Source organism: Petaurus breviceps, unplaced genomic scaffold (genome assembly GCF_028583685.1).
Source record: "Petaurus breviceps papuanus isolate PSGF00001 unplaced genomic scaffold, PetGlider_PUasm1.0 189, whole genome shotgun sequence".
In the NCBI taxonomy this organism is placed as follows: domain Eukaryota; kingdom Metazoa; phylum Chordata; class Mammalia; order Diprotodontia; family Petauridae; genus Petaurus; species Petaurus breviceps.
In genome coordinates, this window is record NW_027185809.1 from 15,904,179 (window position 1) to 15,917,258 (window position 13,080).

Below are 13,080 nucleotides of genomic sequence, written 5' to 3' on the forward strand. Positions count from 1 at the left end.
CCCTGCCAGGAGTCTGAAGAGCTAAGACCCCATCACAAAGAGAGAACTGTTTGAGTTAGCCTAACCAATTAAAACCTGCACAACGAGAGGAGCCAGATGCCCTGGGCTTTATCTGGACCAGAGGTGGACATGCACATGTGACTAGAAAGTTGGTTTTCTGATGGAAGGAAGATTCTCAAGCCCAGGAGAATAAGGAAATAGATCTACATTGTCTGTTTTGGCTATTATAGTACCAAGGTCTGACTTCTTAGCATTCATTTCATCACAAACACTAACTCTTTACTCTGATTCTAAATACCAAAGATTCCGAACCTCCATTATCATGTATCTTCCTGATTGCTTGTGTCATATTTTATTTCTGGGACAAGTACAGTGACTGCAGACAGATAATGGAGGGTGATTTTTGAAAAGAAGGAGCAGGATAGACTTTCCTATGCGAAGATGGGAGAAATGAACCCAAATGTTTTGTTTAATGCAGGAACTGTTTCTGGGTAGGTAGCACCATGCCATGGAAACCATACCAACAGATTTTAGACTCCTTTGGAGAACAAATAATACATTCTGGCTAAGAACCCTTGTCACTGGCACTGTCTCCCTGTCTTCAAGAACTGATAGAGTCATTTTTATGGGACTAGTCTTTCTGAGTCAAAATCTATAAGGAAAAGAATCCCTATAGTTTGGGTTACATTGTAGCATACTGGAAAAGACCATTGGCTCTACAGTCTGAGGACCTAGGTTCAAACCTCGCCTCCGACACACACAACAGTGTGGACAAATGACAAACTCCCTGTTCCTCAATTAGATTAGATGCCCTCTGAGGTCAATTCTAGCTTTACATTTATGATCTTATGAGTAAAAAAGGCATAAGCAGGTGGAGAAAAAAGTTCTTGTGATCACACATGGCCTAGCAGCTTAGATATCTGATCCAACAGAATCCATGGCCCCCAAGGTGTTTCTTCAAAGACCAGCCTTTACATTTCAACTTTCCCATTACTTTGCTCAGAGGTAATGAAGGGGATTTATAATGCAGATTTTACCTCCTCTTACCTCCTGGACCTACCTTCCTCTTATAATGGCCCCTTTTATGGAACCCTTCTTTTCTGTTTCCATATCCATCAGGAACATTGCTACCCACTCATCATACAAGGTCAAGGCCACATCATCCTTCTGTGGATCTCAGACAATTCTGCAGAGCAGTAGTCCAGGAAGTATTTTGCTGGGCTCAGCTAGTGAGTCAAGTAATACAGGGACCACTACTGACTTGTAGTCTTTGAGTATTTGCTGAGAGATGATTCTATGCCTGAGGACATGGGAATGAGCTGAGATCCTCAGAGGCCCCTATTTGGCATTTATGGCTTAGAGTGAGGGTCCAAGGACTACAGGAGAGTCAGCCCTTGGGTAGGGTGGGAAGCATCTAGTACCAGGAAGCATTAAAAGTGGCAGAGAAGCCCTCACTGAGTGAGAGACGAGGAATAGAGCCAAGGACAGAAGTAAAACATGGACATGGTATGAACAGGAAAGCATGAAGAGAGAGGTTGAGAGAGTAAAGGAGAGGAAGAGGAAAGAGGAGATGTACAGTACAGTACAGTACATATAGAGATAGTAAGCCCCTGCATGCCTGATTGGCTATATCTGTGCAGCAAGGAGGCACCCAGGGAATTCACTGAGGATAGTAGTTAGGTAGGCAGCTCGTAATGGTATAACTCCTTCACTTATAGTCAGCAGGTGGAGGAAAAGGTAACAAAGACACATACATACATACATACATATATACACGTATATATGTATGTGTGTGTATATATATATATTTTTATCAAGACAACCATCCCTACCAAGGCTACCTACCAGGTAACATAGATTGGTGCCCTTAGGCAAAGAGTTAGTACATAGGTAAGGGGCAGAGATCAGACCAACTAATCCAAGATTAGAAAAACTGTGGATAGGGAAGACTTGGGAATGACATACATATATACCATTGTCATTTGTAGGAAAGAGTGGCATTATTAATGGAGTGATTTCCCCACAAGGAGAGAAAGGTGCTCCTGAACAAAGTGGAGAAAAAGCAAGGAGGCTGACCTTCCTACCCTTACTCCCACTCCTGGAGTGGGAAATGGCAATAGTGGGGATTCAACGTCAGGAAAGAAAACAGGAGATCACTTCCCGCCGCGGGGAAGGGCAGGGGTGGGCCCAGGCTGTGACGCCATAAAGTGGTAAACGGACTCCCTGAAGCGCTGGTCTCGACTCAACCTCTTGGCCACCTCTTTGAGTTCCTCAATGCTGTTGGCCTCCAACTGGGATGTCATGAAGGACTGGGAAGGTTTCACTGAAAAAGACCCACCCAGCCCCACTCTTATAAATAAGCTCTTCTCCTTTGGCTCTGCTCACCATTCCTATGCTTACTTCTTTCAATTTAAGATAATCATATCAGTATTGTAATTACATCTGCAGTGAAGAGCTCGTTTCAAATCAATGTGTTAAATAGTATCACTCTTCTAGGAATCCTTTTGTCTAGGACAAAAAGGGGCGGGGAAGAGGGGGAGGAGGGGAAGGCAGGAACGTAGGTGCTATGGGACACAGGACAACCCTGCAACCCTCCAAATGTTAGGGGGTTGAGGGGAAGGAAGCCCTCCCTATGAGAGGGATTCTGAGGTGACAAGACCCTAGGAGTGGGTTGGAGTGAGAAGGCAAGGTCTTTCCCCGCACAATGCCAATATGTGACTTTCTTTTCCGACCCCCAACCCACCTCCACCCCAGCCCAAATCCCACAGGGTAATTGAGAAGGTACTGACTGTCATTCCAGGATGTGCTAGATCTCCTTCGATGGAACCGACAGCTCTTGATGCGCCGGGTAGCAGCCTTGTGAATATACACTGAGTTCTTCATGATCACTGGCATCTTGGCTTCCAGCTCAGCATTTCGTATACACTCCTCAAAGAACCCTGTGGGGAAAGGGCCAAGGCAGAAATTGATGAAACAGCCTCGTACCCTGAGCCTTCCAAAGAATTCCAAGTCATATTAGAAAATCAAAGACTTCTACTCCCAAAAAATTTCCCCGAAATAAAAGCAAAAACATTCCAATACAGAGAACTAGGGGAGTTGGTGGCTGGGGATATAGAAATCAACTCTTCTTAAACGGTGGGTCGCAAAAATTTGGCAACAGTAAAAGGTTTCTGAACAGACAAGGACCAAAAATTAACTACAAACCAAACACATAATGAATCTGAGGTGTCCGTGGCAGAGCTAACCAGTACTGCATCGTGCAACTTTACTGCAGCCTGGGTGCTGAACACCGAGCACACGCACCTCACACGGCGCCTACCCTTAGGCCACAAGACGCCAACAAACGCTGCCAAAAAGGGGTCACGGAGTGGAAAAAATGTAAGAAGCCCTGATATAGATAATGACCCTGGGTGCTTTGGACAGAGGAATGTGGTTATATCCTTATCAGAAGGAGGAAGAAAGGACAAAACTCGGCCAAAGGGCAAATCTCTGATCCAGACACAGCAGAAAGAAGAGGGGAAAAGGGGAGGGAACAAAAAAGAGAGAGAAGGAGGCAGATGAGAGGCAGAGGATGGGGAGGAAGAGGAAGAAGGGTGGGAGTGAGAAGAGGAAGAGGAGGAGAGGAGAGATACAAGAGGAGAAAAAGAAAGAGAGGGAGAGAAGAGTCAATATTTATTAATACAGGGACTTAAGGTTTCCAAAAAACTTCACACAAACTATCTCATTTGGTCCTCACCATAGCCCCCCAAGATAGGTATTATCCCCATTTTATAAATAAGGGAACTGAGCTTCAGAGAAGTTATCAGGCAGCAACTCTGAGAGGTGGAATTTGAAACCTGGTGCACCCTGACTCCATGGCCAGTCAGTGCTTTGAATTTCAATTACCCCACCAGGTTCTAAGAGGAACTACCTAGTGTTTTTCTGGCCAGGTCTAAAGTTTGGGATCTGGGTTAGCCTCTGGGTAGAAGGAAAGGAGACCTACTTTTCAGATGGCTGACGTCAGCCCTCATCTTCTCTTCTTTCTCTTTGTTTCGAACCTTGGAGTTGAGCCCTTGTTCCAGGCTCCTAAGGGCTCCTTCTGCCTCCCGAAGCCTCTTCTCAAGGTCCATTCGGACCTTGACCTCAGCCTGAAGTGTGGTATTTGGGACAGAGGAAAGAAACCGCTATTGAGGAAGTACATCCCACCTCCTCCAAGAACCCTTCCCTGATCTCCCTTGCTAGAAATGATCTCTTTCCACTGAACTCCTGTAGCAATTATTATCTGTACTTTTGGATGATACATCATTTATTGCTCCGTGTTATTTGTAGATGTGCCTCATCTCCCCTACCAGACTCTAATGTTCTGGAGTGTTACTCTCTCTCTCTTTCTCTCTCTCTCATGCTCATGAAATATTTGCTAATTGATTAAGGCAGGATGCTCACTGAATTTGCTGACAGAGATGAAACCTCCTCCCTACATTGCTTGCAGCTACCAAAGGCAAGGCTTGTTTCATATTATTCCGTGGCAGACATTTTATGTTCCAGATGAGTTGGCCCACTTTCTATTCCTTAAACTTCCCATTCCATCTCCCACCACCATCTTTTTGCACAGGCGGTACTCCATGTCTTGGAATGAACTCCCTTGTCAACTCTCCCTTTTAGAATCCTTGGCTTCCTCCAAGGCTCGCCTTAGATGCCACCTCCAGCAGGAAGCCTTTCCTGATTCCCCTAGTTACTGGTATTCTCTCTGTCCCCTAATGTTTAGGTATATACTTATCTTTTTATATTGTCCCCTGCCCCAGTAGAAAGTAAGCTCCCTGAGGGCAAGAGTTTTACATTTCTTCTTTGTATTCCCAGTACCCTGTATATAACAATTTGGGGAGGGATTGGGTTGGGTTGAAATGGAGAAACCCACATGGGGAGAAAGGAATGTGATGGAAAGGTCTAGTACACACTTATATCCCAAAGATAATTTGGGTTAAAAAAGGGGCACCTGTGGCCAAGGCTCAGCACCTTGAGGTCCCTCTCGGTCTGCTGCTTCTCCTCGGTCAGCTCCTGCAGAGAGTTCTGCAGGGCCTGTGACTGGCTGGAATAGAACTCCCGTTCTTCCTCCAATGCCCGAGATCTTTCTTCATTTTCCTTCATCCTGTGTCAGGGAGGAGAGGTTTATGACCATCTCTACTCACCCAGTTCACTCCTCCAGTAACCTAGTTAGGGAGGGCACTTCAGGAAATGACCCAATCAGAGCACAGCCCTGGAGGGGTATGAGTGTGTCTTGGGCGGGGGTGGGGAGTGGGGAGGTGTCGGAGAATTCTCCCAGCCCTTTGTACACCTGTCTGGAGGATTTCTATTGACCCATAGATTGCTTTAGCACCACAACCTTCTATCCTACATTAACTATCAACCAGTGAGGACTGTTCTTATCTCCATTTGGATCATGGGGAAACTGATTCAGAGAGTAAGGAAATTACTTATCTATTTAGCAATGTAACTCAAGTGTCCTAGTTCTGAGCTGAAGTTCTAATTCCCAGATCCCCCTGCAAATCTTGTATTCTTTTTTTTTTTTTTAAGCAATTGGGGTTAAGTAAGTTGCCCAAGGTTACATGGCCAGTTTTTTTTTGTTGTGTGGGTGTTAAGTATCCGAGGCCGGAACTGATCCTGGGTCCTCCTGACTCCGGGCCAGCACTCTTACTCACTGCCCCACCTAGCCACCCCAAATCTTGTATTCTTTAACCTCTTCTCTGCAAGGAGTTTCTCCTCCAGAAGCTGTTGCATCTTCTCTTCAATCTGCCGCAGGTTGCAATGGAGACCCCCACTGGGGTGGGGCTGCTCGTTCTGATTAGCCTGAGTTTCTGACTGGTTCTCATTCTCCTGTAGCATCTCCAAGGTTCTTTTCTTCTCTATGGAGAGTTCCTAGAGTGGAGATGGAGGGGAAAGAGCATAAATGAGACACCTTCCTTAGGCAGCCAGGTAATATAGTGGTTAGAGAGATGACAATGGAGTCCAGAAGACCTGAGTTCAGATTCAGTTGGACAAGCCATTTAACTTTCCTGCCTCAGGTCTCTTATGTATAAAATAATGACCTACTTCCCAGAGTTGTTGTGAGGATAAAATGAGATAATATTTATAAAGAGCTTTGCAAACCTTAAAGTATGATACCAATACTATCAGTTATTATTACTTCTGTCTCCAGAAACTATTGCTTTCCTTTCTCATTCCTTTCTGAATTTCATTCGAAGTCTCTTCTTTTTTTTTCCCCACAGAAAAAGTATTTTATCTGAAATCCCTCTTTCCATGGCCATCCAAAGCCTAATGACTTACAGTATCATAGGATCACAGATTTGGAGCTAGAAAGGACTTGGAAAGTCATCCAGTCTAAACCTCTCATTTTACAGATGAGAGAAATTAAATAAAAGTCTAAAGTCATGCAGAGTTGTGATTTGAACCTACGACTCAGATTAATCATTCTTTCCAATGCCTCCCTCCATCAAGTATCAGTTCAGGAAATGGGGACAGATCATGTTTTTTTCTTTTCTTCTGTGAATTTAGCATATTGTTCAATAAGTTTTCAGGGATGAAAATATCCTCCTTAATCCTAACCCTTACCAAATAGCCAAGTGGCAATTCTCAGTTGGGTGGTCCTAAGCAATGACCATAATGGCATGTGGAAGTGAAATGGCAGTGAGTTTTAGTATTAGTTTTAGTATTAATATTTAATCAACGAATTCATTAAGTACCTATCATGTGACAAGCACTGTGTTAGACTCTGGGGTAATGAAAGGTGAAAAACTGTTCCCACTTCTGAGTTCATAATCTAATGGGGAAGAAAACATGCAAATAGCTAGGTACAAACAAGATGTATACATGATAAATGGGAGATAATTTGTGACTAGGCACAGTATTAAGTGGGAACAAGAAAGGCTTCCATAAGAGGGTGGAATTTTAGCGAGGACTTGAAGGAAGCCAAGGAAGCCACGAGGTAGAGATGAGGATGGGGAGTCATTCCATGTGTGAGAAACAGCCAGCTTTAAAAATGCCAGGAGTTGGGACATGAAGTGTGCTATACAAAGAACAGCAAGAACATTTCCCTTCTCTACTATGCAATCCAGTATTCCCAATCCCACTGGTAGTGGGGTTACCTCTTAAGTTCCCTTGATGCACAAGTTACTTTGAGGGACTATGCTTCAAGAGGAAAGTGGTCAGCAGATTGGCTACCTTTGTCACTTTTATACCCACTTAGTCTACTGGGTTTTGGGAATCCTATTGGACAATATCATAATCAAGACCACCGTCCATTTCTACAAACTCAGAATTATTAGTAATAAGTGAATAACTCTGTGGGTTCTAAGAAGTACAGTAAATCAATGTTGGCCCTGTTGGCTGGGGAGGGTTCCTGCAGGCCAATGTTCAAGAAGACCTCTCGGAGCAACGGCCTTTTCTTCTCCCAGACCCCTCCCCTTATAAATGCCCAAGTTTCAATTTCCAGGATACACAACTGAAAAATAATAGCAATATCTGCCCTTCCCAGCCAATGAGCTCCTTACTTACTTCCAATGTCTGCTGTAAGGATTCAGTGAGGTTTCGCAGCTCTTTCTTCTCTTGTTCCACCCCCTTGAGGCATCTTGCTGTCAGCTCCAACTCCCTAATGAGACAGAGAGCTTGATACCAGTACCCTCCAGTCAGCAGAATTTTAAAAGAAAAACAAAAACTTAAAAAAAATAACAACCAACCCAAATATAAGTCCCTTGAGGACAGATAGCATGTGTCTTAACTGTCTCTTTCTTTCTGGGGTATCTAGTACCATGGTATCATTTACACAGCTCACAGGACCCATTCGGTAGCATCCTGAGAGACTTTATGCATGATCTGGAGCTTCAGAGACCCCTTCAATATAAGTTTATCTGCAAATACCCAGCTTGTTCCCATACAGTTCTCAAATATGGCGAGTCAATACTCTGTATCCACATGCTATGCTTTCAGTGATTCAGTATAACAAATATTTATGAGATCAAGGTGGTAGGTTTTGATAAAACTACCTTGTTAAATTTAACATACTTAAAAAATGCACTATAGATATAAGTCAATTCCAAAAGACTCATGATGGAGAGAAATGTGTGCATCCAGAGAAAGAACTAGAAAGAACTGAGTTTATATCCAGATGGAAGCAAAATACCTGATCTTTTTCCTTTTCTTGTTTGGTTTTATGTCCTCTTTACCATTTTTCATTCCATCTGATACAATCTGTCTTTATAACCTGACTAATGTATAATGTGAAAGTATTTACAGATACTATACTTGACTATATGCCGCCATGGGGGGAAGGGGAGGGAGGGAGACAAAATGTGAAACTCAAGGAATTGTGGAATTGAATCCTGTAAACTAAAAGTCAACAAACTTTTTAATTTTTAAAAAAATGCACTATACCTAACAGAAGTTCACAGTTGTAAAAAAAAATACAATCATGTTTCTTTTTTATATTAAAATGTTCATATTTATTGAAAACTGTCAAGTTCACAATACTCAATATTCAATATATTGATCACAATTATATGATCTTATCAATTTGGGAATTCCCCTGAAGATGCAGATGGCAACATATCCATATCTGTCAGTCCTGTGCAACTCTCATCCATGTCCTTTCTAAAGTTGGCCACTGGGGATCAGTCCAACATGTTGGAAGCACTTTCTTCTGTTATCAAAAGAATACAAATGGAGTACTCTGACCATACATCTGCCACTCCTTGTTTTCTCCAAGTGATCAGACTATCTTTTCTTTCTGTTACACAGTTGCTTGATGACATCTTTTATTTAGTCTTGTTCTTCTCATTCATTACATGTTGCAGCTTGTCCACAACCACTACATGCCTTTCTATTGACCTCTGTGTAATATTCATCTTTAATTCTTTATAGGCAATGTCTATATTTTTCTGCCCTCCAGTAATACTGGTAAAATGTTTGTATTGAAAAGATGGCACTTTGCTGTTATGGGAAGTTGTTGAGTTATTTCAGTCGTGTCTGACTCTGTGACCCCAATAGGCATTTTCTTGGCAAAGAGTGGTTTGCCATTCCCTTATCCAGTTTATTTTACAGATGAGGAAACTGAGGCAAACAGGGTTAAGTGACTTGCCTAGGTTAAGTGTTTGAGGCTAGATTCAAACTCATGAAGATGAGTCTTCCTGATTGTGCTACCTGGGAAGTTATGAGTCAGTAAAAATGTCCCTTCTCCCCTTTTTAAAAGTTTCCTGAAAGGAATCTATCCAATCCCCCATTCCTATTAAACTCTGAATCCAGATTACCGACAATCTGTCCCAGATACATATGTTGTTGGACAAGCTCTATTGGGTGTCCATTCATTTTCATGTTGAAATCTGGGCAATAAATATTCCTTACCCATTTGGTCTTTCCTCTGTAGATGAGCAAGCTAAACTCCTTTGAGTGATTACATATCTTTTCCAGGAAGCTCCGCAATTCTTTAGGACTTGCCACAATCAACATGAGGCTATCTATTAAAAAGGAACATCTGGAAGATTACTATCTATAGTGAATTCTTCTTCAACCTGAACTCAGCACTGAGTCTCCTCCATCACCATGGCAAATACCTTTGGCAGGCATACATCTCAGTGTTTTATGCCTCACCAGACATTTATTATCCAAGGGTTATTGAACAGAATTGCTTCTGCTGTTATAACTTCCAAGAAATCCTAAATGATCCTGATAAATGGATGCGAAATACCTTATTGTATGAGTCTGTAAAGCAGTAATTTATTCTGAGTCTAAAATTGATAAACAATTAACATAATAGTATCTTATGTTTTCTACATCTTTTAGTCAGTTGTGAGGTAATAAAGCTGTGGTGCATTGTTTAATAATATTGCTTGGGAAAGCCTGTTTGCTTCCCACCAGTGCCCTCTGTTTATATATAGATGATGCAGAGCAGGCATACACACACACACACACACACACACACGCACACTGGCAGTTATTGATATTCTTTTGGTTGCTTTTTTATGTAAAGGGAAGGGAGTAATTTTCTAAGTCTTCCTTTCTATCCAGGCACACCAAGATTCCTCTAGGAGTCCCTATACCACAGGCAATCCCCTTAGAGGTCCACACACATGGGTCCTTATTACAAAGATCATCTGAAATTTCCCTCCAATGAATCCTTAGGGCCCCTGCAAAGCCATTCCTCCTGGAATTCCAAAATCACCCAATAACAGGACATATAGGTTGAGTTAGAAAGAATAGCAAAACAAGGTCAAGCAAGCCCAAAGATGGGTTCAACTTCAGGGAAAAGGAACTAAGCACTAAGAATTGATTACTTGGGGTTTCTAGGCACACAAGCAAACCTTATCCTATGGATTTGTTGGGCACACAACAAATCACCATAAATAAGTATTTTGTTGTTGTTTGGTTGTTTTTAGTCATGTCTGACTCTTCCTGATCCCTTTCCAGGGTTTTCTTGGCAGAGATGCTGGAGTGGTTTGCCATTTCCTTTTCTTGCTCATTTTAAAGATGAGGAAACTTAGGCAGAGTTAAGTGATTCGCCCGGGGTCACACATCTAGTAAGTATCTGAGGCTGGATTTGAAATTGGGTCTTCCTGGCTCTAGGCCCAGCCCTATCTACTGTGCCACCTTGCTGCCCCCAAAATATGCATCTAGGTTTGTCTAAATTAAACAAGTAAAGATAAGGATGTGGGTGGGCACCATCATTTTAATGATTTGAACTCTATACTCATCATATTAGACCCAATTATCAATGTTTTCAGTAATATAAAGTGAAAATTTTGCAAAATCATTTCAAATGGGGCTGACTTGTAAGGGAATACACACTGAAAAAACTATTTTAAATTCAAATACAGTCTATTATTTTAAATTTAAAAATCTCCCTAGGATTTTGATATCCAAAAAATGAAAGTCTGGGTTGGAGAATATTGCTAGGGGCCCCTCAAAAATGAATGATTCAATTTAATCCCAGATGGAAGTACCACATTTAACAAATGTGTTCTGGCTCACTCACCTAGATTAAGGCAGATATTGACTCAGTGTTCTAGGATTCCTTTAGGGTTGGGGTATCTTTTCTCTACTGCCATCAGCTCCAGCCGTAACACAGCAAAAACAAAGTACAAACTTCACCTGTACCCTAACTCCTAGGGACACTGAGGCAAACAGGTTAAGTGACTTCCCCAGGGTCACACAGCTAGTAAATGTCTGAGACTGGATTTGAATACACGAAATTGAGTGTTCCTGACTCCAGGTCTAGCACTCACCTAGCTACCCCTAGACTTTAATACTCTAATCCCATATTGTGTTTGGCAGCCATCTCTGCATTCAACAAGTGTTCAGGTGTTCACTAATTAAGGTGCTTTCTGAACCCTCTGGTTCTCCTTGTTGTAACAATTAATTTATATTTGTTTAATTTATGGATGAAATTATTATCCTAGGTGTAGATGTTATTTCTGTCATCTATTTCTCATTTAAAAATTTTCAATAGTTTGTTTAAATGATTCAAAGATAAATATTAACTATATGGGTTTATCTTTTTCTCATGACTGACCTTTTTTTTGTTTATTTCAAATTCTGACCTTACTGTTGATAAATTGATGATGTCGAGACAGCTGACTCAGGGATAACTCCTTGCCAATACTAAATCTCTTCCTGTTGTTTAAAATATTAATTTTATTCTTTATCATGCTATCTGGTGATCACCATGTCAAGTGCCTTGCCAATTTTTTAAAAAGACATTGTAAGAGGGGAGGTAAGATATTATGGTATCTTGTTTTGCTCCCATAAAAGTTATTGAGAGATAATCAATAGTTGTGGGGAAGCTTGCTTATCTTATTTTGCTAAGACAAAGGTCATCCTGGCCCCAGGGGGAACTAGAAAGGTAGAGGCAGTGACAAACAGCCCAGACCCTAGAGGTCCCACCTTGGTCACAAGCATCCTCACTACAGTACATAATCTGCATAAAGAGGGAATGTAGGGAAATGAAGTAAGGAATCTGAGGAATTTCAACTAACCCCAACTCTACCAGGAAGGACAGAACTGTATAACCTCACTCCTGCTTCTGTATCAGTGTGGGTGTGTTCCTAGTAAGCATCCCACCTGCTTCCTCATTGGACACATAAGTGCTTTTCTCTGCACACTCAGCTTCTGAATTCTTTCAGTGAGAAGGGGTTTGCTGTTTTAAGAGGCATCTCACGTGGATCTTCCTAAGGGCCCCCAGGGAAGCAGCGGACAGTGGAAGCTTAGTCCTGGTTAATTCCCTGACCCTGTCTGGGGAGGACTGAGATTCCCACAAGTGTGTTTCTCACAGAAAATATTCATGATGTAGAGACATGAAGCTTCTGTATAATCTACAAGTCTTTGACTTCTCTCTTTTATTTCTCTTGACCCATACTTTTACATCTATTTCTATCCAGGGATATGCTGGCAAATATTTAACAACCAGGTTCTCCAGGAGGGAAAAGTGTACACAGGACATAATTTTAAGTTTAATTTACTTCGTTAATATTTTCTTAATCCAAGCAATCAATGGAGTAATAAATCAAGTCTTGATTTATAGCAATTGCTTATTTCCTAGGTATAAATGCTCACACTGATGCTGTCTACTCTGAAAGCCAACTGGAACTGGCTCCAGCACACTCCTGTTTCTGCCTCTCTTTACCTTTTCCCACATTTGCATTGAAGTCATCAATGTATGTTGTTTATATAAAGGATTTATTAAGGCCTTCATCAAGACCAGAATTTTTCTACTGCTCCATCTTCAGCAACTGATAGTGATCTAGAAGCTATTAGTTTCATTGTGGGCTCTTTTAAAATAATACTTATCATCAGCAGAGGCAGACAGGATTTATCACCAGCCAGGCACTCTGCTAAGCATTCTATAGTTATTATCTTGTTTGATCCTCACAATAACATTTTTTTTTCTTTTTGCTTTTTGGAGGGGGGAAGGCTGGGGAGTTGGGGTTAAGTGACTTGCCCAAGGTCACACAGCTAGTAAGTGTTAAGTGTCTGAGGCCAGATTTTAACTCATGTCCTCCTGACTCCAAGGCTGGTGCTCTATTCCCTGCAATACCTAGCTGCCCCATCACAATAACATTT

The 13,080-nt window shown here is 41.8% G+C and overlaps 1 protein-coding gene across 1 annotated transcript in view; it reads right to left on the bottom strand.

Moving 5' to 3' along the window:
* PLEKHD1 (pleckstrin homology and coiled-coil domain containing D1) overlaps positions 1-13,080 on the bottom strand; it is a 40,979-nt gene continuing 27,899 nt past the window's right edge. The window contains exons 8-13 of the mRNA XM_069091990.1: positions 7,528-7,621; positions 5,714-5,892; positions 4,993-5,125; positions 3,983-4,127; positions 2,790-2,939; positions 1-2,323 (exon numbers count right to left, since the gene is read on the bottom strand). Of these exons, the coding sequence (XP_068948091.1) occupies positions 2,154-2,323; positions 2,790-2,939; positions 3,983-4,127; positions 4,993-5,125; positions 5,714-5,892; positions 7,528-7,621 (871 nt within the window). The 3' untranslated portion in view covers positions 1-2,153. The remainder of the gene's footprint in view (positions 2,324-2,789; positions 2,940-3,982; positions 4,128-4,992; positions 5,126-5,713; positions 5,893-7,527; positions 7,622-13,080) is intronic.